This window comes from Dipodomys merriami, unplaced genomic scaffold (genome assembly GCF_024711535.1).
Source record: "Dipodomys merriami isolate MVZ:Mamm:240054 unplaced genomic scaffold, mDipMer1.0.p SCAF_7, whole genome shotgun sequence".
NCBI classification, from domain to species: Eukaryota; Metazoa; Chordata; class Mammalia; order Rodentia; family Heteromyidae; genus Dipodomys; species Dipodomys merriami.
Window position 1 is genome coordinate 20,056,069 of NW_027206290.1, and position 27,328 is coordinate 20,083,396.

The 27,328-nt window shown below is 45.4% G+C and overlaps 1 protein-coding gene across 1 annotated transcript in view; it reads right to left on the reverse strand.

Moving 5' to 3' along the window:
- Positions 1 to 27,328, reverse strand: part of Abca4 (ATP binding cassette subfamily A member 4) — a 130,980-nt gene that overhangs the window by 57,202 nt on the left and 46,450 nt on the right. The window contains exons 12-16 of the mRNA XM_070007144.1: positions 12,443 to 12,648; positions 11,668 to 11,844; positions 9,764 to 9,986; positions 5,632 to 5,853; positions 2,235 to 2,439 (exon numbers count right to left, since the gene is read on the reverse strand). Of these exons, the coding sequence (XP_069863245.1) occupies positions 2,235 to 2,439; positions 5,632 to 5,853; positions 9,764 to 9,986; positions 11,668 to 11,844; positions 12,443 to 12,648 (1,033 nt within the window). The remainder of the gene's footprint in view (positions 1 to 2,234; positions 2,440 to 5,631; positions 5,854 to 9,763; positions 9,987 to 11,667; positions 11,845 to 12,442; positions 12,649 to 27,328) is intronic.

Sequence of the window (27,328 nt, forward strand, 5' to 3'; positions counted from 1 at the left end):
CAGCTCTTCAGCTCAAGGGGCTAGTGCTCTACCACTTGAGCCACAGCGCCACTTCCGGCTTTTTTCTTTTTGCTTATATGGTGCTGAGGAATTGAACCCAGGGCCTCAGGCATGCAAGGCAAGTGCTCTACCACTGAGCCACCTTCCCAGCCCCTCTATGTGGATATTCTTATTTCCCTACCCGATTCTACTGGATCTAGCCTAACAGGCCTAGAAATCTAGGAATCCTTTTCTTGTTCAAGAAAAGGATTCCTAGATTTAAAAGGATTCCCAGATTTCTAGGCCTGTTTTCTCTGCAAATTCTAGTTTCCATAAAATATTAGTTTTATTTAAAAAAAAATACTGTCTTTGCTAGGTGCCTGTGGCTCATGTCTGTAATCCTGGCTACTCAGGAGGCTGAGAGCTGAGGATTATGATTTGAAGCCAGCCCAGGCAGAAAGTTCATGACACTCTTATCTCAAATTATACACCAGAAAATGGGAAGTGGTGCTGTGGTTCAAAGTGGTAGAGTGCTAGCCTTGAGCCAAAAAGCTCAGTGACAGTGCTCAGGCCCTGAGTTAAAGTCCTTGACCAACAAAAACAGAAATTAATACCATCTTTGCTTTTTCAGTAGTTATGGTTTTTGCCAGCAGTAGGTGTTTTTTCTCTCTCTTCTCTATTCCTTCCTTCCTTCCTTCCTTCCTTTCTTTCTTTCTTTCTTTCTTTCTTTCTTTCTTTCTTTCTTTCTTTCTTTCTTTCTTTCTTTCTTCCTTCCTTCTTTTTTTCTTCTTTCTTCCTTCCTTCCTTCCTTCCTTCCTTCCTTTCTTTCTTTTTTTTTTTTGTCGGTCGTGGGGCCTGAACTCGGCCTGGGCGCTGTCCCTGAGTTTTTCAGCTATAGACTAGCGCTCTACCACTTGAGCCTCAGCCTCATTTCTGGCTTTTTCTGCTTATGTGGTGCTGAGGAATCGAACCCAGGGCCTCATGCATGCAAGGCAAGCACTCTACCACTGAGCCACCTTCCCAGTCCCCTCTTTCTTTCTTTCTTTCTTTCTTTCTTTCTTTCTTTCTTTCTTTCTTTCTTTCTTTCTTTCTTTCTGTCTTTCTGTCTTTCTTTCTTTCTTTCTTTCTTTCTTTCTTTCTTTCTTTCTTTCTTTCTTTCTTTCCCCTTCCTTCCTTCCTTCCTTCCTTCCTTCCTCTCTCTTTCTTTCTTTCTTTCTTTCTTTCTTTCTTTCTTTCTTTCTTTCTTTCTTTCTTTCTTTCTTTCTTTCCCCTCCCTCCCTCCCTCCCTCCCTCCCTCCCTCCCTCCCTCCCTTCCTTCCTTTTTTCTTTCTTTCTTTCTTTCTTTCTTTCTTTCTTTCTTTCTTTCTTTCTTTCTTTCTTTCTTTCTTTCTTTCTTTCTTTCTTTCTTTTTGGTCTGTCATGAGGCTTGAACTCAGGGCCTGGGCACTGTTCTGAGCTTTTTCTTTTGCTTTGCTCTAATCTAGCGCTCTACCACTTTGAGTCACAGCACTACACCCAGTCTTCTGGTGGTTAATTGGAGATAAGAATCTCATGGATTTTTCTGCCCAAGCTGGCTTTGAACTGAGATCCTTAGATCTCAGCCTCTTGAGTAGTTAAGACTGCTGGTGCCTGGCTAAATAAAAGCTTTAGTTAGTTTGGCTAAAATAAAATTCTGGAATAATGTATGAATTTCCATTCCAAATCTAAGCCATTTCCACATATTAAGTCCCTTTCCAATGGCACATGGAGATACAAGAAAACCAGGCATGTCCAGAGGTCCTGCAGAGGACAGGTGCTCGATGGGTTGCACATACAGTGGGGAAGACAAACATGGCTGGAGCAGAGGAACCTGGGGAAGAAGTGAGGGGTAGGAACCAGATAACAAAGGCACTGGCAGGCCAGGGCTGAAGTGCTGACTTTTACTCTGAAGGAAAGGAGAAGCCAATGGTGGGGTTTGAACAGGGAGGACTGACACCGTTTGACTTAGGTTCTGGAAAAGGCCGTCAGGGTTCAATGTGGGAGGCATTGTCATCACAGGTGATGGCGGATGAAAGCTTGGACTGGAAAGTCAGTTGGGGTGGTTACAGGAAGTAGATCTGGATTCATTTCTAAAGTAAAGCCCACGGAGGTTGCCCATGGAGGTTTGGCTTATAGACTGAAGTGACAGGTGCTTGGTTTTGAGAAGAGATGAGATTTGAAGGGGATGTATGGAGGAGAGCTGAGATGGCCTTTCCTCTAAGCAGGGAGATGCTCACCTGGAAACACCTGGTCCAGGTACCAGGCCAGCAAGCCATACAAGGCGGCATCGAGAAGCATCATCTTCATAGACAGCAGGAAACTGAACTCATCTCCTTCCATGGGGCTGTTCCCGATGTTGTCCCACTGCAGCCCGAGGCCTTGTTCTTCAAAGCGGACCAGATACTCGGTGCCAAACCCAAATGCCACAGGGGATAGCAAGCTCTGCCATGGGGAAAAGAGGGCAGAAAGGCAATCAAAGGGTCATTTTGATACAATCAAGTGGCCCCCAGGTGCCCACAAGGCAGGGCAGGAAGGAGGGTCAAAAGAAGGTCCATGTTGAGTTCAAGCTTAAGGTTCATAACAAGTCAGGAAGCAGTGAAAATTCTCTTCTCATTGGAGAAAAATTGGAGAAGAGAATTCCAGAAATGCATCTCAGTATTCAGAGTGCCTGTTCAGTAAGACACACTTGTGCTATGGTGTAATGGAGAAGACAAAGAAATGCCATACAGCACTCAACACTCAAGAGGACTGAACATCCTCATGGCCTCCTCCCTATCTTTCCCCTGCTTTCCTTTAGACCACATTGGTTCTGAGCAGAACAAAGCTGCTACCCAGTCCTCTGCTTTATGAGAACCCCAAAGCTATCACATCTAGGCCAACCTAGTGGGCTAAGCAGGGGATAGAAAGGTTAGAAAGCAGTCAGATTGGGCCAAGCACTGGTGGCTCATGTTTGTAATCCTAGCTACTCAGGAGGCTGAGATCTGAGGATCATTGTTCAAAGCCAGCCCAGGCAGGAAAGGCCGTGAGACTCTTATCTCCAATAAACCACTCAGAAAACCCAAGTGGTGCTGTGGCTCAAGTGGTAGAGCACTAGCCTTGAGCTGAAGAGCTGAGGGACAGTGCCCAGGCACAGAGTTCAAGCCCCATGACTGACAAAAAGAAAAGTAAAAAGAAAAAAGTCAGATTATATGACCTTTTCATCTCTCAAGTGGGCACAATGACTTTCTTAGGGTCTCTGAGCAGCAAGCTGAACAGGTGGAGCACAAAAGAAGTCTGAAGAGCAAGTTCACTGACTTGGTCTCCATAGATGGATCCCGATCCCAACATGGCATCACAGAGATTTGCTGTTCCTGCATCCGCCGCTCTGAGCTCTCCCTGTGATTCGGAATATCCTGGATAGGGTTCACAAAATCTCTCTGCAGAAGCAAGGAATCCTCTAGCTATATGTTTACAAAAAATACTTTTTTTCCCCCTCCAATTGTGGGACTTGAATAGGGCCTGGACACTGTCTCCGAGCTCTCTTTGTGCTGAAGGATAATGTTTTACCACTTGAGCCACAGTGCCACTTTCGGGTTTTGAGGGGTTAATTGGAGATAAGAGTCTCATGGACACTTTCCTGCCTGGGGCTGGCTTCAAACAACAATCCTCAGATCTAACCCTCCTGAGTAGCTAGGATTACAGGTGTGAGCCACCGGTACCTAGCTACAAAAACCACTTTTAAACCTCAGCTCAGCTCTTTTCCACAGTAGCAGGGACTATGACATCCTAGTGGCTGCACATTACTAAGAAGCCATCTGTCTGTCTACCCAATGATTACCAAAATAGCCCAGCTCTGCCCACCGGCTGAGTCACAAGGATTCCTTACTACTCTCCGTTGTGATCAATCATAGATAATTGGGTGTTATAAATGGCAGTAATTAACTTCTTATTTAACATGAGAAATAAAAGATGCCAGATGCCCAGGCAGTCTTGAGCCAAATAAACTTGAGTGGTGAGAACAGCTTCTTCTGCAAGGAGGCAGAGGAAAGCTGTAGAGAGACAGAACTTCTGGAGGATAAGGAAATGTGCCCCTCTAGGGCTGAGGCTGCTTAGCCTGGGTTAATGAGAGCATGGAAATGGCCCATTTGACAACAATTATAGAAAAGGCTGGTGCTAGTTTGGGAATCCTGAACTAAGAGGTCTCTCAGGCCATCAAAGTCAATGTCTGGCTAGAGAGCCTTACTCTGTGGGCTCTCTGTTGGGGGGGGGGTCTCCGAACCCCTTTTGTATGCATTAGTAGAACAAGTTAAAAATACTTGAAGGACTGTTCCAGTGGTTTTTTTTTGAGCAGTGGGGAAAAAAACATTGAAAATGAACTGAAACATCTTGTTGGATAGATACTATGGGGTCAAGCTCCCTTCCTCTGATTCTTTTCAAACAGAGAGAAAAAGAAGGGCCAGTCAGGGTGGCTCATGCCTGTAATTCTAGCTACTCAGGAGGCCAAGATCTGAGGATCATGGTTCAAAGCCAAGTTTGTGAGATCCTTATCTCCAGTTAACCACCAACAAACCAGAAGTGGCACTGAGGCTCAAAATGGTAGAGTGCTAACCTTGAGTCGGAAAGCTCAGGGACAGTAGCCAGGCCTGAGTTCAAGCCCCATGACTGAAAAAAGAAATAGAAGGAAAGGAAAAGAAAGGATAGGGAAGGAAAGGAAAGGAAAGGAAAGGAAAGGAAGGAAAGAAGGAAGGAAGGAAGGAAGGAAGGAAGGAAGGAAGGAAGGAAGGAAGGAAGGAAGGAAGGAAAGAAGGAAGGAAGGAAGGAAGGAAGGAAGGGAGGGAGGGAGGGAGGGAGGAAAGTGAGATGGTCTAATTGGATTTTCTTCCATGTGAAAACATATAGGGCAGGAACTGAACTAGTTTTTTAGTGAATTCCCAGGACAGATTAGTCAACAAATTGGTGAGGAGTAACTGTTCATTGCTCATGAGGAAGCCTGTGGCTATTCTTGTACCTTGGGGCTTTACATTAACATTTAACATTTTATTTATTTTCTTCAAACTTTTTCCCTCCCTCCCTCCCTCCCTTCCTTCCTTCCTTCCTTCCTTCCTTCCTTCCTTCCTTCCTTCCTTCCTTCCTTCCTTCTTTCCTTCCTCCCTCCCTCCCTTCCTTCCTTCCTTCCTTCCTCCCTTCCTCCCTTCCTCCCTTCCTCCCTTCCTCCCTTCCTCTCTTCCTTCCTTCCTTCCTTCCTTCCTTCCTTCCTTCCTTCCTTTTTTTTTGGTGCCAGTACTGGGGCTTGAACTCAGGGTCAAGGAGCTCTCTCTCTGAGCTTTTTTTCTCAAGGCTGGCACTCTACCACTTAAGCCATACCTCCACTTCTAGCCAATTAATTGGAGATAAGAGGATTTTTGTTTGTTGGTTTGGTTTCTTTTCTTCTCTTTCTTTTCTTTTTTTTTCCCCCAAGGCTGACTTTGAACCCTAATTCTCAGATCTCAGCTTCCTGAGCAGTGAGGATTATAGATCTACTGGAGCCCAGCTGACGCTGACCTTTTAATATAAAACCCCTTTGAACCAAATCACAAACTGGACTTTCTCGGATAACAGAGTGGGTCATGACAGAAGCAGTCAATAGTAGGCTGGGGTGAGCCCAAAGTCCCTCACCACAGCCTGCTTGAGCTCAGCCGTCATCCGGTCCTGCCAGGCGAAGCATAGGATGTGTGGCAGGTAGAGGGTGAAGTAGATGACCCCGCTGCAGGAGGCTGCCAGGCTGGCCTTGGAGAAGAAGGTGCTCAGCAGGAAGCACTGCATGATGGTGGCAGTGGAGAACGCCAGCAGGAACAGGAAGAGGATGAACGGGTCGCTGTAATGTAAGATTCTTCCATGCTGCAAACAGAGATCATGCATCACAAATTTCCACCTATGTCCAGAGGCACCCTTCTACTCCGGGGGTGACCGGTGTGCAGCGATACCAGCCCCCTCCCCCGCAAGGCCCCTGTTCCTAGGGGGGTTTCTCTCACCAATCTGTGGTTAGTCTTAACTTTCTACACCTTTCTCATTGCATTGAGTTCCTTTAACTTTACTCATGCCATTTCCCCAGGAGAGTTAACACATTAAGCTGCCTGTTTGTCATGAGGAATGTCCAAGAAAATATAACTGGAAGACCTTTTTTTTTTTTAGGTTGTGGGGCTTGAACTCTGGGCCTGGGCGCTGTCCCTCAGCTCTTTAGCTCAAGGCTAGAGCTCTACCACTTGAGCCACAGCACCACTTCCAGTTTTCTGGTGGTTTATCGGAGATAAGAGTCTCATGGGTCTTTCCTGCCCAGGCTGGTTTTGAAACACGATCCTTAGATCTCAGCCTCTTGAGTAGCTAGGATTATAGGTGTGAGTCACCAGTGTCCGGGCTCTGGAATACCATTTGAATTAGCGGAGGCAGCTCCTACCCAGGCAAACCAAAATACCACTCAGAGTGACTTAACCAATCAGAATTACCAACTAACCTCTAAGTAGAGACTTTAGCTAATTGAATAATTTCTTTGTCTTGCCGCCTCTCTACTCTTGAGTGGAACTTGATACCACTTGAGGTCTAACACTGCCTAATACACAAAACCACTATTTACTCAAACTTTTACTCAAACTTTTTTAATGAATGTAAAATGATCTTTTAGCAGTAATTATTGTGGGTTAAGCAAGCAAGTCTGTGTAATCCTAGCTATTCAAGAATCTGAGATCTGAGGATCTTGGTTCAATGCCATCCTGAGAAGATAAATCTGAAATATTCTGATCTCCAATTAATTACCCAACAGCCAGAAGTGGAGATGTGGCTCCAGTGGTAGAGTGTAAGTGAAGGAAAAACTGAGCAAGAGTCAAAAGCCCTGAGTTCAAGCCCTAATATGAGCAAGGGAAGAGGGAAAGCAGAGGGAGGTAGAAGGAAATCTTACTTACCTGTTATCAAAGTCTGAAGGAATTGAAATAAAACTCAGAATTAGGGGCTAGGAAGATAATTCAGTGTAGGGTACTTGCCTAGCATGCACAGAGCTCTGGGTTCAATCCCTAGTACTAAGAAGAAAGTAAAAATTAGGACTCAGGAAATGGTGTTGTGGCTCAAAGTGGTAGAGTGCTAGGCTTGAGCAAAAGACCTCAGAGATAGCGCCCAGGTCCCAAGTTTAAGCCCCATGTCTGACCAACAAAAAAATAAATAAATACAATTAGGACTCTGAGTTTCTGATTATGTGAATCAGAAGGTGTTCCGTTTCACCTTGAAAAGCCCTACTCCTCTTACTTAATCACAGGCAATGCTGTAAAAGCAAGTCCACCACTGGACATGGCTTTAGGATAGTTGCTATTCTCAGGAGAATGAAACCAATTTATTATCACAGCCCAAAGCATATCTTGTAGATACACAGGTTGTAGCATTTCTCATTGATTTCAGCCAGGGAGGGAAGATGCTTTGGTCTCACCATTTCATGGGCTCTGGCTTCTTCCAATGACCACTTTTCTTTTTCTTTATTCTTTTTGTTTCCTCCCTTAGTTGCTTGAATAACAATGGATACCCCCCCTTTTCTTTCCTACAGAGTTGAGTTAGGGAGGAAGGGGGAGGGGAAACCCCTACTTTGGTGTGGAAAGCCTTTTCCGTCATCATGGAACAATATTCTGGTTCCCACCAGGAGAAACCCCTTTGTGCTAGAAACTCAGAGAACACACTTCATCTCACGTCCTGAAAGCTTTGAAGTCCTGTGGACCATTCTAAGACAGGCAGAGCTCGGTGTCACTAGTAGCAACAAGTCAGGCAAAGGCTCCCTGACATTCAGTCACATGTTTACATCCCAACTCCTTCCCTTCTAATGACATTACGTGTCTTGAGGAAGGGAGCAGAGTGAGGGCTGGGATAGAACGAAGAGTCCGCAGCAGAAGGGCTCATTGCTCCCCTCCCCTCTGTTAGAGCCTTGATACTTTTGGTCAATATAAAGCCATATTGCATGCTGGTGAGTTTGTTTGAGGAGAATGACTTCGGCATCAACATGGATGGGATTCCAACACGGTCTGTTGAAGGTCATGACTCCGTTCATCGCAATGTAACAGTTCAAAACAAAACCCCTCTGAGCCAGGAGCCAGTGGCTCATGCCTGTCATCCTAGCCGCTGAGATCTCAGGACTGTTGTTCAAAGCCAGTTGGGGGGAGACAAATCTGAGAGACTCTAATTAATCAGCCAAAAGTCAGAAAGTGAGGTGTGGCTCAAGTGGTAGAGGGCTAGCCTTGAGTAAAAAAAGCCAAGCAAGAGTATAAGGCCCAGAGTTCAAGCCCCAGTATTGACACAACAAAACAAAACAAAAACAAAAACAGGGCAAAACAACATTAAAAAAAAAACCCTCAGATTTAGGACACTTTACTACAAAGAGAAAGGGTAGGATTTGGGTTAAATAGACATGTGTTGGTTGGACATGTGTGAGTTGGTATAATTCGTGGCTCAGGTAGCCTTCAGCACAGGACGAGATACACTGAGTGTGGTTCGTGGTCCAGATTGTCCAGTGCAGAGAAACACGCAACACAATGAGCATAAAGAAACAGAACAAGCTCAATGCATCTCTAGTGGGAGTTTGCAGGCTCTGAAGTCTAAAGATTGTACCATTAAAAAAAAATTACACCTGCCGGGCGCCAGTGGCTCACACCTGTAATCCTAGCTACTCAGGAAGCTGAGATCTGAGGATTGTGGTTCAAAGCCATGCCATGCAGGAAAGTCCATGAGAATCTTATCTCGTTGACCACCAGAAAACTGGAAATGGTGCTGTGGCTCAAGTGGTAGAGTGCTAGTCTTGAGCTGAAGAACTGAGGGACAGCGCCCAGGCCCAGAGTTCAAGCCCCATGACCACCACCACCATCACCACCAGCAACAACAAAAGGGTACACCTAATTAAAAAAAATCAAAACAGGATAGTGGAGGTATGCCTCACATGGCAGAGCTAAGCAAGAGTGTGAGGCTCTGAGTTCAAGGCCCACTACTGGCGCGCGCGTGCGCGCGCGCGCGCGCGCACACACACACACACACACACACACACACACACACACACACACACACATTCAAAACCAAAATCAAAAGCTATCAAATGCTTGCATTTATCTTCCAACAAGTATAAAAGTTCCTTTATTGTGGAGGATGGCAATGTAGTGTGGAATAGTTTATTTCCAGCTCTACCTTGCAAGGGAGTTGCAGATTTGCGCTCACTGTGTGGCTATAAAAATTCTTTCTCCTTGAGAAAGGATGGACTCCAAATACCATCCTTTCAAACAGAGACCCCTTGGAGATGTCAGGCAGTAGAACATTTCAACGGTCTGGCTCTGAGGACTATTAACAAATAGTCCAGGTCTCTTTCCTAATACCACATTCCAACTGTAGCCAGTTACTATGATGGGAATCCTAGAAACTGCTCCCTGAGCTCTTGTCTGTGTCTGGAAGGATCAGATCCCTTTGATCACACACACACACACACACACACACACACACACACACACACACACACACACACACACACTGCTCTGGGCTTTGTTATTAGCAGCCTCTGCAGGTGTTCAAGGAGTGGAGTTGGAGAATCTATGCAGACTGTGGCTTTCTGGGCATGAAAGTAGGAGATGGAGGGGAAGTTGTTCCAATACAATGACTCCTTGTCTCTCTGACTGTACTCTACCTCAGCTGAAAACACTTGACAGGCTAGAGATCATGCATAGATGACTAGCCCAGAAGGACTAACAGGAGAAATAAAATGATCCAAAAATCTCTGAGCCTTCTCCATCTGGCTTACCATGATGAAGATGGTCAGGAGGAAGATGCTCATCAACATGATGGAGAAGCTGTCCAGAAACCAGGTACACCAAATCACTGCATTCGAGACGCCCTGATTTTTCAGCGTCTCCTTCAGCCTCAACTCTTTTTCCAAGACAATGCTCTTGACCGTCATGGAGACAGAGTAGATCCACGCCAGCACCATGAAGATGGGAAAACAACGGTTCAGGATGATCATAAAACTAAACCAAGAAGAGAGAAGCAGAACAGAATGCTCTGTACCTGGTAAATGTTGGTTGAATGAATACCTTGAGAACAAAGTCCAGATAGAGGGAGAGGAAAAGCAGAAAAATCTCTACTGGGCATTCAGTGAGCTGGAATCTTTAAGTACATTCTACATCTGCCCTGAGATGTAGAATAGTTGGCCCAGAGATGAATATTCTAGCAGTAACATGAAAATGCCCCACCATATAGATTTTCCCTGTAAGGCTTTGTTGGAGGCTATGGTTGAAATAGATGGGTTACATGCACAGTGGCATTGAAGCTTTAGAGAGCAAACTGAGGAGCTACTGTGGGTGAGATCAATAATTGGGCTCCCTACGAGGTCGATCAGCATTCTACAATCAGTCCATGTAGCACTTTAAAAAGACAATTGACCAATCAACAAGTCAACCATGCACAAGTGGAATAGATCCTTGGACACACACTTCAGCAAGTGAGATAGATCCGATCAACTGGAATTCCTCTCTGGCAACTTCACACATGTTTTTCCTGTACACGATATGCTACTGATCTACTACACGATATGCCTTGTGATTCTTATCTATTGAAACTGTGTGGTGTTATCACAGGAAAAGGACACAATTACAGTGTGGGAGGTTTCACTCAAAATGGCCCTGGGGAATTTTCTAAAGCATGCACTTCTGGAGTTGGTCACTAGAGGATGCTCTCACACTGAATGACCCCAATCCTTACTTCCTCCCCCAACTTCCTTCCCCATTTCCCTGCCAGCCATTCCCACTCTGTCCTAAAAGTAGGCCTTGGCACTCTTTCTTATCCAGACTCAAACTAAGTGCAGAACAGCTACATTCTCTGTTTTTCCATAGAGGCAGAGAATTGACTGGGCTTGAGTGTTGAGAGAGGGGTTCCTGTGTCTCTAGTGGACACGACTTTATATTTTCTTAACTGGCAGGTTCATTCTTCCTTCCTTCAGTATAGTGAACCACTCAGTCCCCACACAACTCCCAGGAGATGAGTCCATGAGCCAGCCAGGTCAGTCTCTACTGACCTGGGTGTGTTTCTGACCCCAAATGAGCTTTCCCAGCACCTCTCCTCTCTAGAAGCCCAAATCTATTTTCAGCAAGTTACTTGCTTAGCAGGCTACTGGCAACAGACAAACAGGCCAGGGGCTAGGGGTGGTCAGGAAAGAAGGCCAGAGCTCATCTAACACATTCCTTTACATTTCCATCAGGCATACATCATGGGAATGTTAATTAGCCAAGGAGCTGCATTATCCCCCTGGGCTCCTAGGAACCAGACCTACTTGCCATGCATTCCCAATCTGCTGATTTAGCCAACGCTGGGTGAATGTTCTGTCCAGAACCTTCCACATACCAAACATACTATGTAGTGGGAAATTTAAATAGCTTTTCATCCCCATCCCCAAACTCACCTCCATGACTTTAATTTTCACCTTCCCCTGTGTACCTCCAACACCAGCTCATTCCTTTCTCCCCACCACTTCACTTTCTCCCCTGCCTGGAGCTTGAGACAAACGGGCTCCCAGATCAGAGCTCCATTTCCACCCCCTCCCCCGCCAATTGGGATTCAGTCTCTAGAGTTCTTACTGGAGACATCAAAGTCTTGGGAGCACCCTACTCGACACCTGGCCAGGGAGGAGGATGGGGGACGGGGGAAACTTACGAGTCATCCACAAAGCAGGGATAAGGCATCTGCTGAAGATAGACCCCAATGGGAGCTGCTGTCCGGGCCTGACTCCTGGTGATCCCCTGCTCAACCATGTCCTGAAGATAGGCAAAGCCTCCCCAGATATACCGGAGATCTTCCACAGGGTCTGCCCGGGGACCAGAGTCCCAGTATCTGCAAAGGTGCAAGAGGGAGGGACAAAGGCTATAAGAGGGAAAGTAGCTCACCCCCTCCACTCACTCAAAGTGCTCAGAGCTCACTCTTTTTCTTTGTGCTTGAACTCAAGGCCTGAGCACTATCCCTGTGCTTTTTTTTTTTTTTAAGCTTAAGGCTAGGGCTCTACCACTTGAACCACAGCTACATTCCTCGTTTTCCCGTGGTTCATTGGAGATAAGAATCTCGTGGACTTTCCTGCCTGGGCTGGTCTCAAACCACAATCCTCCAATCTCAGCCTCCTGAATAGCCAAAGGTGTGAGCACCTAGCTGAGAGTTCACTGTCTTGAAACCTTTCTTCTAAATATTCTCCTACTATGCAGTTCTACGTCTAATTCGCAGTGAAGTTCTCAGGCATGACTACTATGAGACATGTGTAACTCTCATTGCTTCCATCTAAGGACTGTAGTCAACGCTATACAAAACAACTTAGCTCCTCTCATTTAGCTTTTTCCTGACTTACAGGCAAAGTTCAGCCTCAGTCTCCTACTCTATACCAAATGGAACTAACTCACCACACCCTTTGGGAAAATCTGATAAGCCCTGCCTGAAAGCTCACCTGTCTTTGATCTTATTTGTTTTCTCTACCACATCTATGTCCATCCGGATCTTATACTTCACATGGCGTGGCAGGTGGCTGGTCCAGGGATACATGTCCAGGAACACCACACCAGCCCAGAATCGGTTTTGTTCTAGCAGAGACAAGGCTCTCTGGGTGAGCTGCATTTCATCATCGTAGCTTTCAAACTTATCCAGGACCAGGCACTGCAAATAATCACAGAGGTGGAGAGAGTTGGAGACACAACCATCTTGACACTCAAGTGCACACACAACACATAAGCCAGGCACTGGTGGCTCACACCTTCTCAGCTACTCAGGAGGCTGAGATCTGAGGATTGTGGTTCAAAGCTAGCTTAGGTAGGTAAGTCGGAGAGACTCTTATCTCCAATTAATCCCCCAAAAGTCAGAAGTGGAGGTGTGGCTTAAGTGACAGAGTGCTAGCCTTGAGCAAAAAGCTTAGGGATCGTGTTTAGGCCCTGAGTTCAAGCCCCAGGACTGGCACAAGAAAAGAAAGAAAGAGAGAGAGGAAGGGAGAGAGAGAAAAAGCAAGAATGAGATAAAGAGAGAGAAAGGGAGAAAGAAAAGTAAACAAGCCGCTGGCCTAGAGAGGGTCAAATACAAGATGACCTATGAACTTGATGTTTCTTTAGCTCTGGGGTCTGGTGTTAATTTCTACCCGTCAGGGTGTGCGAGGCTTGGAAAGGTTGACACACTCCTATCCCTGCGGAGTTAGTGAGGACTGGGCTGTCCAGATGCCCAGGGCTGTGCAAATATTCAAGTCCTCAGAATGACACAAATACTCCCAGCCGTCCTTCCCCAGCATGCCGACGCAAAGGGAGCCGGGTCACGGTGGACTCCGGCTGCTTTGAAGATCAGAAAGCCTGATGATAAAAGAGTTTTACAGAGGCAGAAACATTCCTCGTGTTGTGGAATCTTCTTGGCCCCCTCCAAACACACAGCATGGCCAGCTGAGGGGTGAACGGGGAGGGAGAAAGGACAGGACAAACAGCCAACATGATTCCATGGGAAGGGGGTGGGGAGGGAAATCATCTTCATGTACAATTTTATGACAAGACATACTAATGGAGAAGGAATTCCCCTAATATGTCTCTTTTCTTCTCCTGGACAAGAAAAATAAATAAATAAATTGCATATAAAAGAGCAAAACTAAGACTTTCTTTTAATTTGAATATGAGGGGTTGAGCCTTGTCTAGACTTGCTGTGGCATTTATAGTCTCCTGGAATGTGTGTGTGTGTGTGTGTGTGTGTGTGTGTGTGTGTGTGTGTGTTTTCTCCCTGAACTGCTTGTACCTATAATACACTGGAGGGGGAGGGGTTTGTGTTCATATTTCTTTCTTAGAATGTAACTCACCAGAGGTAGAATGGCCTTGTCTTGACTGATTTGTTCAAGGAATACTTACTGAGAACAGGCGGTACACCAGCGCCGGCTTGGCTCCCGGGATATAAGGAAGAAAGATAAAATCTTTTCCTGAAAGAAACTCAAGCCTAATGAGGGAGAAGGTTGCAGTCAACCAATCACAGGGTAGAATGATGGGCTTTGAATGACAGCTAGACCAGTGGGCCCTGGGTGCCTGGGGAACTGAGACAGCCTGGCACACTTCTGGAGAAATCAGGGAAGGCTGCCTGTGGGAGGAGACTCCAGAACAGGGGGAAAGTGAGCCCAAATCGGAATCAGCCAAAGAGGAAGAAAAGGACCGAAGGTCAACTGCGGCCCAGGGAGCAGCCTTTGGGGGGTGTCTGGGAGTGTGAAAGGAGAGAGAGGAGTTCCCTTTGTCTGTGGCTTTACATCATTCAAGTGCTCCAAAAAGACATGGCTAGCACTCTATAAAATTAACTTGGAATCTCCAGAGGCAGAGCCTGGGCATCAGCATTCTGTAGAGAGTGCCCAAGAACTTGAAGGAGTTGCAAGCCACCAAGAAGAGTCACATGAGGGCAGAGATAAGTGGTGGTAACCAGATCACCTGCTCTGCTCTGTAGTATGATCACTTTCCAGATTTCCTAGCACATGGGACTTTCAGTGCTAAAACCAGAGAGCTCTGGGCAAACACTGTAGATAGGGGGCTAAGCAGAAATATGACATGGATCAGACTGTGTCACTAAAATATCGATGATAGGGGAACAGGGAGGGAAGCAGGAAGACTATAAGAACACATTGAATCACACAAAGAGCCCGGGAGGCAGCTTGAATCCTCATTTTGCTGGAGAGGAAGCTGAAGTCTAGGAGGAAGCCCATTAGAGATCATGCAGACAGAAAGCACCAGAACCTGGAGTCCCTTCGACTTTCCAGCTCTAGCCCAGGGTTCCTCTAGGAACATGATGGGCCACAAGAATAGCTCATCAATCAGACCTGGCACGGGGAGGTTTACAGTGCCTTCCACATGTTCATGCTTGTCTTGTACAGCAGGAAGAGCAAAGGTTATTGCTCATCCTCATTTGTAGTCCAGGAAACTTAGGCTCCGAGGGGTGGAATAGCTACAAGATCCCAGATCATCTGATTCCACGACAGTTACCAGGAGAAATGAAGAAACTAGATAGCATGGATTGTAAGGTCTGGGCCAGAGAACTAAACTCTGGCTGCACTGACAAGAAGTAAGCAAAATGACCTCATTTCCTAATCCTGCCCTGGAATCTCAGAGCACGGGGCAGAAGAGAGTTTATATTTGAACCCCAAGGGGTTGCAACCTAGCCTTCCTAGATCTCCTAAATTAAACCATCCCACCTCAGGATCCATCCCTGAGATCAGGTCCAGCTGATGTGGGCAAGAGAAACACATGTACATTGAAAATACCAAGAGTACCAAGGCATAAGAAGGTAATAATTTTGAAAGGAAATGGAATTGGTTTTCTTTTCTTTGTTTAAGGAAATACTAGTAACTGTAGCTCCACATCATAAAATTAAAGAAAACAGAGAGATGACATTGATCAAGGTACATTGCATTCAGTAACTGCTTTGTTAAATATCCACTCCTTCGTACAGCTAAAGATAATTTTTTTAAAAATAGAAGAAAATAGAGGGTTTTCTTTAGTCAACAATTCACTTGAAAACAAGTATTTATTACTCAGCCTAATATTGTTCAGTGCTTAAACAAAATGAAGGACGCACACTGAAGATTTTGGATCAATGTTCACTTGTTCTGGACCAAAGGAATGTAAGTAATGTTTATAGTTTTGTAAAGGAGGGTGTCTAATTCACAGACTTGCCACAACCGGAGACCAGAAGCCTACGTCCAGTTACCAGTATTTAACCCAATAACACTTCTGTGGGGAGATTGGATGGGCAACTGGCGTGGGCAAAGAGATTTTAGAACTGAACTGCTAGAGTCTATTAACAAGACAAAAAGGAATTACTTCTGGTTCTTCTTTAGCAAAGCAGGGTAACTGTTAGTTAAATCGATGATATATATGACTACAAGTGTACAACTTTCCCAATACATAGAAATAAATAATGGTTAAAGAGATAGAAATGCTTACTGCCCTGATTTATTACATACCATATACATCTATTAAATTATCACAATGTACTTCATAAAGATGTATACTTATTATGCGTTCATTTTTAAGACCTGTATATAGAGAGTGTTTGCAATCAGAGTCAATCAAAAATTCATTTTCAAAAATAAAATGCAAAATTATTTCGGGCAATGAAAGTTGTTCAAAGCAATTCACGTTGTGACACATACATAGACTGTTCTAATTCATCTCGCTCATTGTGTGGGAAGAGGCATTGCTCCTTCTTGGTCCTTTGAGGCTAAGCCACAGCCCAATCACAATGGCACAATGTCAGGACACAGCAGTCCTGAAGATTTCTCATCTTAGTGCAGAACTTTATGCAGTGGGGGAATTGTTCTGTACCTGCCTTGTCCAATATGGTAGCCAGTAATCCCACAGTCCACAGAGCACTTGGAATGAGACTAATGTATCTGATGCAATGGACTTTTAATTTTAGATAATTTAAGTTTGAATAGCCACAGGGAGCTGCTGGTTGCTCTATTGAGCAGCTCAGTTCTACAGAGAGTAAACTCTGAGGCCAAGCCATGTTTTCTCCATTGTAGTCCCTGGAATAGTATTTTCTCATGATCATGACTCATCAAGTGTTTTCTGAATTGAATTAATTTAAACTTAGGAGCCCAGAATGCTGTAAAAAAAAAAATGCAGCTGTACTACTGTGCTTTCACCATAATTAATTCTAGGTATCTCAGAATCACATGGTAAACCAGTAGAAATTTATAAACTGATTTTTTTTTCCTGCTGTGTTGTTGAGAGTGTAACTCTTGAAATAAAAAAAAGTGAATATAAACAAGTGCATTTTTTTAAAAGAATGTGATTTCCTGAGCTTGCTCATTCTCTTTGAACGCTCACGTCTGCAGGTGATATCAGTCCTGGAAGAAGTGGCTGATGTTTTCAGTGATATTGTTGACCCTTCAATGACGTGAGCTCCATCCTGACTGGTTGAGCAGGCAGCTGATTCATGGTCATATTTCCTGATGGGTCCCTCTAGATGAGGACCTTGATAGTTTCTGGGAATCACAAAGCCTAGGTGGTTTTCACGCACTCATTTTTATTCCAAATCATCCGATCCCCCCTTTATTTTTCTCCCTCATCTTGGGAAATAGCATGGCACAGAAACTTAGTGTCCGACAGAGCTGAATACCACCTCCTTTTGCAGTTTTCTAACTGTGGCTTCTGCTTCTCTGGTTGTAAAAGTGAGATGTATCTGACTTCAGAGATTTCTCCTAAGGATCACATTGGACATTTGCAATAGATTCAACAAGTGACTCAGTATAAGAACGAAGAGCTGAGCTGGGCACTAATGGCTCACACCTGAAATCCTAGTTACTTAGGAACTGAGATCTGAGGATTGAGGTTTGAAGCCAGCCCAGGCTTCAAAGTCTATGAGACTCTTATCTCCAGTCAATCACCAGAAAACTGGAAGTGGAGCTGTGGCTCAAAGACTTGAGCAAAAAAAAAAAAAGCTCAGGAATAGCACCGAGGCCCTGAGTTCAAGTTCCATGACCAACAAAAAGAAAAAAGCTGATTGCTGTGGTAAGGGTATAACTGGGTTACGATGCTGGCCTATCACATGCCAGGCCCTAGTTTTGATCCCAGCATGGCAAAAACCAAAACGGAACAAACCCCTGGTGCTTACATAAGGCTTATTCTGTGCTCCAATCTGGCCAGAGGGCTTACCTGGCATTAATCCATTTCATCCTCCCAATAACCTTACCAGGTCAGTCATCACAGTCACCACAGGTGCACTTACAAAGTACAATGAGGTAAACTTCCTCTAGAGAAAGTCTGATTTCCACTGCTGCATGCTTTTCACGAATAGCACAGACCTAATAAATGCCATTTTTATTGCTGTTTTGGTGACATATTTCAAACATTAACAGAGTCAAGTGACTTTTAAGTCCCTGCCAGCTTACTTTGCATTCACGACAGCTGTTCATCAGGCGGAAGAAGGCAGTAATTACTCTCTTTAAATGATCTGTCTGGGAACCCAACCACCCTGAGCTGAACAATGCTGTGGACAGATGCCAAGGTCTAGGCCCACCTGGGCAATGGGTGTGGAGGGGGTGCTGGGTCCTAACCCACGGGTGTTCACAAGTTGCTCATTGGCTTTTAGTCAGACAACTGTGCCCAGAGGAAAGTGTTGTAAAGCCAATCCAGACTGGCATCTTCACTAGATGTCCTTGAGGGCCAGGCTAAGCAATTGTGGAAGCCACTGGACATCAGCCAGAAGCTCCGAGGTCATCCTCTGGTGAGATTCATGACGTAGCTTGCAATCTCCTGAGCAGGACACCTGCCTCAGAGCAAGTGACCTCATTCCCCATTGGTGTTTGTGCTGATGTCAGAAGCTAAAACTAGCGCATGTGCATATGCGGTATGCTAGAGGTCCTGGATTTTGACGTGTTTGGTCTGGTAGAATCAGCTGGTCAGTTACAACCCACTGGGTTGAATGAGGTTGTGACCCTGCCTTGTGTCTGGTCCTAAAGCTATGTGGTTCTACACAAAGAGAAACAACAAGGCCATGGAGATAAGAGAACAATGTAGGTAGATAAGACTGAATAGTCTGTGGATTCCAACATAAACCCAGCACTGGTGGCTGGGGAAAGAATTTAAAAGGCCTCTTCCCTGAATATAAAGTTGGTATATTATGGCCTCTGAGTTAGACCCTCACTGACATCAGTTAGAATGGGCCTCGGATGGCCAAGAACACAGCAAAGGGTTCTCTAGTCTCCCTCGTTTCCCAGCTGCTCTAGGCCACCCGGGGTGGGCAAGAGCCACCCCCATTTGAAATCCACACAAATCTCCAGTTCCTTCCTGGTTATTTGGCTGACACATGTCAGGAAGTGGAGTTCACCTGGCGGAAGGAAGGGCCGGGCCTCTCTCCGGCGCAGGCAGCTGTGTTCAAGACCTCTGGAGAAGGCAGGCATTTGTTGACACAGCTAAGTCAAACACCACCTTGGGGGAGAAGCCAAAGGAACATCAGGCTTCCTTCATCAGTGGGAACCTCTCTGCCTTGAATTCAACCCCATTAAGTAATAGATCCATGAAATTACCTATGAGTGGGCAGCAAAGTCCATTGTGGGGGGGGAGCCTCTCTTTTTGTTTGAGCTGGATAATCAAGGAGGCTGGCAACCCGGGCTGAGCTGTGCATAAGCAGCCATATTTTGACTATTAGCTCTCAGACACATGGTGGGGAGGTCTTGGGAGAAAAGAGAGGCAGTGAACCTTTAGGAGATGGGGTGCTCTAATCCTGCCTCTCACACTCATCTTTCATCCTCAAGCTCAGGCAGAGAACAAAGCCGCTGGTGGATGTCAATGGTGGCCTCAAGCAGTCCTGCTGGTGTTAATGCAGACACCTGCAGCTCCTTCTGAAAAATGCCAATGGATGTGGGCAAACATCCCAGAATTAATTTCCTGGCAGATCTAAAGTGTAACATTCAAGATTTATTTCCCACTACATGGAAAAAGCCACTGAATAGACCAACTCTGGGCTGTGTGGATTGGTTGCGATGGTGAGTTAGAGGCCGAAGGTGCTGGAATAAATTTAATGTGCATAAGGGATCACGAGCAGACATCTGAAATAGTCACCCATAGACAGCGAGGAAACACACAGCAGGACTTGAAAGATAAAGGGACAGGAAATGCACAGTGATTTAAACAAGAATGTCTGTTTGTAAAAATAAATTAAATCATGAAACAAATAGAAAGCCGAGTTAGAACACAAAGACGTATGGTGAGATAGAGCTACTTGGTGATGCTCGCTCTCTGAGCCCCGTGGGACATGCTGTCATCTGGCGGGTAACTGTGGGGAGCTTTAACTCTCCAAGTTTCTGATCCAACCATTCAAACAATTCTGGGAAGTGGTAAGGACAACAATGGACAACCCCATAGGCTAGATACTGACCATTCGGACCACGCTGTATCACAAACACACTAGTGTTCAAGCCCCACTAGTAGATGCCACCTGATGTGAAGCTGGGTGTCAGCCTCACTTTTTTTTTTTTAGGAAGTGAAATGGGGATGCTGTGACCAGTCACAGAGCTCCATACTATAGGTGCTAGAAAGAGTATCTCTTCAGCCACTGCAAAGCACGCTGGCTGACTCCAGACTCCATTGTTTCTCCCTCCATGCTACGGTTACAACTCTGCCTATCTCATTTCACCTGGTCCTTCAGGTTCTTACCTCTGTCTGCACTTGCCTTATGCTCTTCCTTCTGCCTAAAAACGTCTCTTTCTGCCTTCCTTCGCCAGAAAATATAATCCTTCAAGAGCAACACAAAGGTCATTTTCAGCTGAAATTTGTGTACTGTACACCTCTGCAGTTCACCCAGGTGGAGAAGTCAAAAAGAAAAAGAACACCATTGGCCCTTGAGCGGTTCAGGTCGGAGAAGGCAGGGGAGTGCATGGACAGCTAGCTATTCACACAGGTCTGGAACACGGGCTCTACGTCCTGGAGTGTGGATGTGGGTGTGGTCAGGCAGTGGAGGGGGCAAGGAGGGACAGGCACAGCTGTGGAAGCCTGGGACGGTCCTAGAGGAAGTGGAAGAGTCATGAAGGGACTAGACAAGGAAGGACTTGACATAGAGAAACGTGGAGTCCCTAAAGAACTCTAGCCCTGGTCCTGGGGAGTTGGGGTTTTAGAAAGATCTTGCTGTGAATGCTGAATAGGAGCAGCCTGGAGACTCCAATGACCAGCTAGGAGAGAGGGGCCAGGCCTTGGTGAACACAGGGCATCCATGCAGAGAGAGAGGAAGATGGCATTTAGGAGATAATGTAGAGATAGAACTGGCAGTTCTTGGAGGCTTGAACTCAGGCCTGGGCACTGTCCCTGAGCTCTTTTGCTCAAGGCTAGTGTTCTATCATCTTGAGCCACAGCACCACTACCAGTTTTCTGGTAGTTAATTGGAGATAAGAGTGTCTTGGTAAGCTGGGCGCTGGTGGCTCACGCCTGTAATCCTAGCTACTCAGGAGGCTGAGATCTGAGGATCGCGGTTCAAAGCCAGCCCGGGCAGGAGAAACCGTGAGACTCCTATCTCCAATAAACCACCAGAAAACCGGAAGTGGCGCTGTAGCTCAAGTGGTAGAGCGCTTGCCTTGAGCTGAAGAGCTGAGGGACAGCGCCCAGGCCCAGAGTTCAAGCCCCACGACCGACAAAAAAAAAAAAAAAGAGTGTCTTGGGCTTTCCTGCCCAGGCTGGCTTTAAACTGTGATCCTCAGATCTCAGCCTCCTGAATAGCTAGGATTACAGGCGTGAGCCACCAGCACCCAGCAGCTACAGTATTTTGAATTTGGATTCTTACTTCATCAGACTGATACTGTTCAATGACATTCTCATCATTCATCTCTTTCCATGGAGTGGAAACCTCTAGAGAGTCATGGGTTAACAGTCTTTAGCAGGTTTATCTAGCTCCATTCATACAATTGTCCGACTGAAAGAACGAACTCAAATATTTTTTTGGTTCCTACTTTAGTTATTTCCAAGCTGGAAAGACCTATGCATAGGAATGCCTCTTATCTTGAATACTACAAAATAATCACTTTCTTCACGGGGCTCATGATGTCATTTATCCAATTACAAGGGAAAGAAGGTTTTCATCAGAGTTGGACAGGTTCAGAATTTTGGATCTCCCACGTACCTTCTGTGGAGCACTGGGCAGCAAGTCTTTTCAAGGTTCTATAGTGTGTATGTGTGTGTGGTTGTGTGTGTGTGTGGTTGTGTATGTGTGTGTGTGTGTGTTTGGCAGTACTGGCATTTGAACTCAGGGCCTTGTGCTTACTCTCCAGGTGCTCTACCACTTGAGCCACACCCCAATCTTTTTGGCTTTAGTTTTTCAAGTATAATTGTATATTTCTTGCTTAGGCTAGCTGGACTATTGCATACTCATCACCTCCTATTGCATGCTCATCACCTAGATATAATAACAAATATATACCACCATATATTTGCTTGCTAGGTTTTTGCCTGTGGTGGGCTTGAACCTTGATCCTTCCAATCTCCACCTCCCAACTAGCTAAGATGACAGACATGAGCTGGGCAAGCTCTGATTTTTAATTCTATATAATGACTGCAATTATGCCTAGACTGGAGTAGGTAGACTGAAGTGTTGCATGAAATGACATGTACATGCATTCAACATAGTCCTGATTCATAGCAGGGTCCATGTCTCTTCTTTCTACCCTGACCCCGCCTATCCTCTGAGTGCATTTTCCTTCTTTGGCCCAGTTCTGATAGGCTGAAGTGGCATAAGATAGGGCCATTCTCTGTGAGTTGCTTAGAGTCTAGTTCATGGCCCTTGAGATAGTATTGCTTTCATAGTATAGACTTCTGCACTCTGCTTAACTGGCCCCCAATTTCTCCCTAGATGCATTTCCAGAGTGAGGCAATTAACAGAAGAAAGCAAAGGATCAATAATCAGCAAACATCTACACTTCTACAACAACTTTATCTTCCTATCCTATATCCCCCCCCCTTTCTTAATCTAGCCTGAAAAATACATTCTCTGAGAACATTCTGATTGAGTTGTGGTGGCACAGAGCCAGAAGTTGGCAAGGTGTGGAGGAAAAGTAGTCAAAAGAATTTGGCTACTGATAATTCCACAAGATAATCACCATGCAGATAATAAAGAGTTATGTACACATATTAGCTGTGTGAACAGCCAAGGAAAAGGAGTTAATGAATGCATTTTTCCCAGGTAGTTATTATTAGTTAAAGTACAATTTTATGCCTTGATCAAAGGTATTTTCATATTAAATCCTGGCTGAATTCAGCTTCCTGATATGAAATTTAAGACCTGAAATTCAAATATACTATGACATTACAATACACTGTGAAAACTAAACACTATTTTATCTGTGTCAGGTCTAACCTTTGGTTAAACCAAGAAATCAATCAAGGGAGAGGGGTATGTATACTTGTTTTAACCAAAGAGTAGTCAGAAGAATAATTTATTAATTTCTTCTAATTGTGCTTTTCTCCCAAAGCAGCATATGTGAATAGAGACACATTAGATCTGAATATAGATGTACACATGTGAGTTTAAGAACGCTAAACAAAAAGGTATTTATTTCTATGAGGCTTCATTAGTTCTCAGTCCCCTTGGGTTTAGAGAGTGAAGAAGAGGCATATGGAAACTCTCTTCCTACTGGTGAGAGAGGTGAGGATCCCCAAATTTCACCCCATCCCTTTCTTACTGCCTACTTTCTAATCAAGAGGGGACCAGAAAAAGATAAAACTAGATATGAAATGAGTACAAATATAAAAGCCCCTTACTTACTAGGGAGTTGATCTGAGGAAAAGAAAAGTCCTAGAACCAATCAGCTATGGTCCATGAGAGCCCAGCATGCTGCCCAGAGCCATCATTTTCCTGTGTCTTCAGGAATGGTCAGACATGGCCCTGACACCAAGCCAAGTCTTCCTATTAGCCAAGGCTAATAGGAAGAGTTGCTTTGCAATCCTTGCTTAATGTTTATATAGTTTCCCAATGTTTTTTTATTTAACCCATGGTTCAGAGCTACAGCTGACAGAATATCTGTCCCCACTCTGAGCTCAGCAGCTCCGAGCTTATCATATGATGAACTCTCTCATCCCCACCTGACAGATAAGGAGCCAAAGGTCGTCCTCACACGCATTTACTCACGTGCCTGACTAGTAAACAGTGTGGATGTGCTACCTGCGAGCTTTCTCTCTCTCTCCTTTCTCCTCTCTCCTTCTTCCCCTTTCCTCCCTCTCTAATTCTCTTTCCTCCCTCTTTTTTCTCTCTTCTATCTCCCTCTACCTCTCTCCTCTCTCCATTTTCCTCTCTGCCATTACTGGGGCTTGAACTCAGGACCTGGGCACTAGCTCAAATCTACCACCTGGGCCACAGCTCCACTTCTCGCTTTTTGGTGGTTAATTGGATAAGAGTCTCACAGATCTGTCTGCCTGGGCTAGCTTTGAATCACAGTTCTCAGATCTCAGCCTCTTGAGTAGCTAGAATTACAGGCAGGAGTGAGGCACTGGCATCGGGCTTTTCCTTTCTCTCAATTTGTCCTCAGCAACTTGAGGGATCTCCCTATTGTTACATGGGATTTTATGTAAGAAAATGGAGCCCTAGCGGTAGCACTTGTCTTTCTCAGAGAGACATGGTGATAAGCAGAAGAGCTTCCTTGTCTCCAAGCAATTGCCTAACACCAATGCATAGAGTGAAGTGATCCTGCAGAGATTTTAATCTGTTTAGTAACCAAAGACTCTTGAATCACCCTCATTTCCTGTAATGGCAAAACCCCTAGAGGTTTGCTCTTAGTACTCCAAGTTTCTATTATTGCTCAATGTAACCACTGAGTACCACACTGACCTGGGTGACACAATCCTTATTTTAAGGAATTCATTTGCTTAATGACTTTTCTATAAATGGTTCACTTTCTCTGTCTCTGTCCCGTTCTGCCTCTCTGTCTGTCTGTCCGGAATAGGCAGTGGTGATGGCATGTAAGCTGGCCATGAAAGAAATATTCAGGTCTCCTTGGTCGAAGTCCTGTGCTGCCAGGCTGCCTTGATCTCCCTCAGCAGCAACACGTTCCCTGTCCTGGAGGGACCTAGACAGCCATTGGGGAAGGGCTTTTGTGGCCTGGGGGCGACGGAGGGATTCTTGGGTGGGCTGGGGATTTTCAAGGCTTCTCCGGATGTCCTGGGCCTCAGAGCACTCATAGAGAATCCAGGGTGCGTCACGTGACATGGCTCTCGGAGCATGCGCCCTGCTATGTATGTTCACTTTCCAGTTCCTGGCTCCTATTCTCTACTCCCCCAAAGCCAGAAGATCAGATCCCACAACAACGTGCCTTCATCTAAAGGCCTCATAGGAATCCCGAGGGGAGCCCACTGACCTTTGGCCACAGTGACCTGTGCTTAGCCACTTCATGATCCCTAGAGGAACACCACTCAGGACCTAGCCTGATTTAGATAAGGCTTGTTTGTATTTTATTTAAAAGTTAATATTCAAGCTGGGCACCGGTGGCTCATGCCTGTAATCCTAGCTACTCAGGAGGTTGAGATCTGAGGATCCTCGTTCAAGGCCAGCCAGGGCATCATTGCCAATAAACTACTCAAAAGTGATGCTGTGGCTCAAGTGGCAGAGGCTAGCCTTGAGCACAAGGAGGCTCAGGGACAGCACCCAGGCCTTGAGTTCAAGCCCCAGGACCACAAAAATAAAAATAAGTGAATATTCATTAAGCACAATAGGACAATGTTTTGTAATGAGTTAGAACATTGAATTTTCCTAACATGTCTATCAGGTAAGTCTATCAGGCTGAATTTTAAACTATGTAAAAGGTACATATATATGAAGTAGCTCTTGAGTACTTGATAACCATACTAAGTACAAGCTACCTGGAAAAGATTTCTTTAAGAAAATAAGGCCTTCAAATCATGATACAAATGTCAAGCAAAAACAAGGAATATTCTTGATAATACCTAACAATAACACAGATACACACACACACAACCAGAATTCTAAGGACCACTGAATGACATTCCGTGAGAGCCAAGGAATTGCTTCTATCTCCACTAACACCTCTCCCTCCACACTCCTGCCTATATTAAGAGGACAGTGGGTGGATAATAGTGGGTTTGGCCAAGCTCATGTGCTCAGCAAGTAGAGGCACCGTGAAAAGGCGGCGGAGCCAATTATGCGATGCTGTGTATGTAACTAGGTGAGTTTGAGACCTGCTTAGCAGTGACCAGAACTCTGGCGCTGCTCTTGCGATGCCTGGCATCTTCTGCAAAACTACCTAAGTGGGTATCTGCTGCAACTTCCAGGGTTCTGGAGAACGCAGGTCTAGGGAAATGCTGGTGGCTCCAGGGCTGTAGAGAGACTTTGAAAACAGCCAGTGACATCTAAAGCCAGGCTTTTCCCTCACGTGTTATTCTTCTGACACAGAGGCTTGGGGTAAGATGGCTCCTTCATGTGGCTCTCAGCTTAATCTCCTGTCCTTTTGCCCTGAGCATCTTCTACCTCTCCATGCTTTTAGATGACCTGCGGTCCAGGCTCAGCCCATGGATGAGTGTGAGCTTTTGAAAATGACCAAGGCTGACTGATGCTGAAGAAATGCAGTCTAGCTACTCAGTCAGAAAAGGACATATTGACATTGAACTTGGATGAGGGTCTGAGACGTATGGAGAGTGAGTCAGGGAGCATGGAGAAGGAAATTATTAAGCGTAAGTGAAAGCAGTAAGGGATATTTGAGGGCTGAGTCTCCAAGAATGAGTGGATAGGGCTGGGGCTGTGACTGAGTCTTATAACACTGCTCTAGCACTTGCAAGGTCCTGGTTTTAATTCCCAGCACTGCAAAACAAGGCTAAATGAGGAAAGGGAGAGTCCACTTTAGGCTTTAGGAGACAAACATTGTGTTTCAATCCTGTCTCATGTAAGCAGGCCTCTTGGTCAGAGGACCCCACCCCAGTAGAGTGGCCAATAGGAGACCTCTCTGGGAGTATTGCATGTGCTAGGAAACGCCCTTCTCTCTTTCTGTGGAATGTTTGGCATTAGGATGACCACTGAGGGTTGTCAGCAGCTGGGGCCCCACCAGACACAGAGAGGCACTGGCCAAGTACTTTGGGGATGGAGTCATTAGGATTTCAAACGTGAGAGCGAAGCTAGCAGATGAGCGTTCGGAATGTAACTCTGGTTATCTGAGTACAGAAATGCTCAAGCCTATAGACTCTGAACCCTGGAAGCCAGGGAAGAAGCTGCTAGAACAAGTTGGTGAAGAGAGGACAAAGTTTCTCATCCTCAGAGAGCCCATAAAGTAAAGAGACAGGATTGAGAGACATTTTGAAGGTAGAGGAGACACAGCTAGAGGAGAGGGGGAGGTGACAGGGAAAGGTCACCAGGGCTGGCTCTGAATTCAGGCACACCCACACTTGGGTTCTGTTTTGCGACTCCTAACAGCGATGGGATCTTATTCAGCCTCGTTAAGCCTTGGCTCCGGCCTCGACATACTGGCAGTAATAATAGCGCATACTTTATGGAGTCATTGGAGGATTAAATGAAGCAAATATATGCAAAAGCATGAAGTATAAGATTTGGCGCCAAGTATCACTCAATAAATGACAGCTCTTTGTGTGTGTATGGGAAGTGAAGAAAATGAGTGTTGACCCTAAGTTCCCTTGCTGGAGAATCTGAGCAAATGCCGATTGACATTAATCAGGACAGGAACTGCAGGAGGTTAGGTTTCATGGGGAAGGAGGACATGAAGTTTGGTTTTGAATGGGTTGAGTGGTCCGATGTGTCAGTAGGACTTGAGGACAGCTTGCCCGGCTAGCCACGGCCTCAAGCCTCGGCCAACAGATGATCACTGAAGCAATGACTGATGGGAGCGCATTGA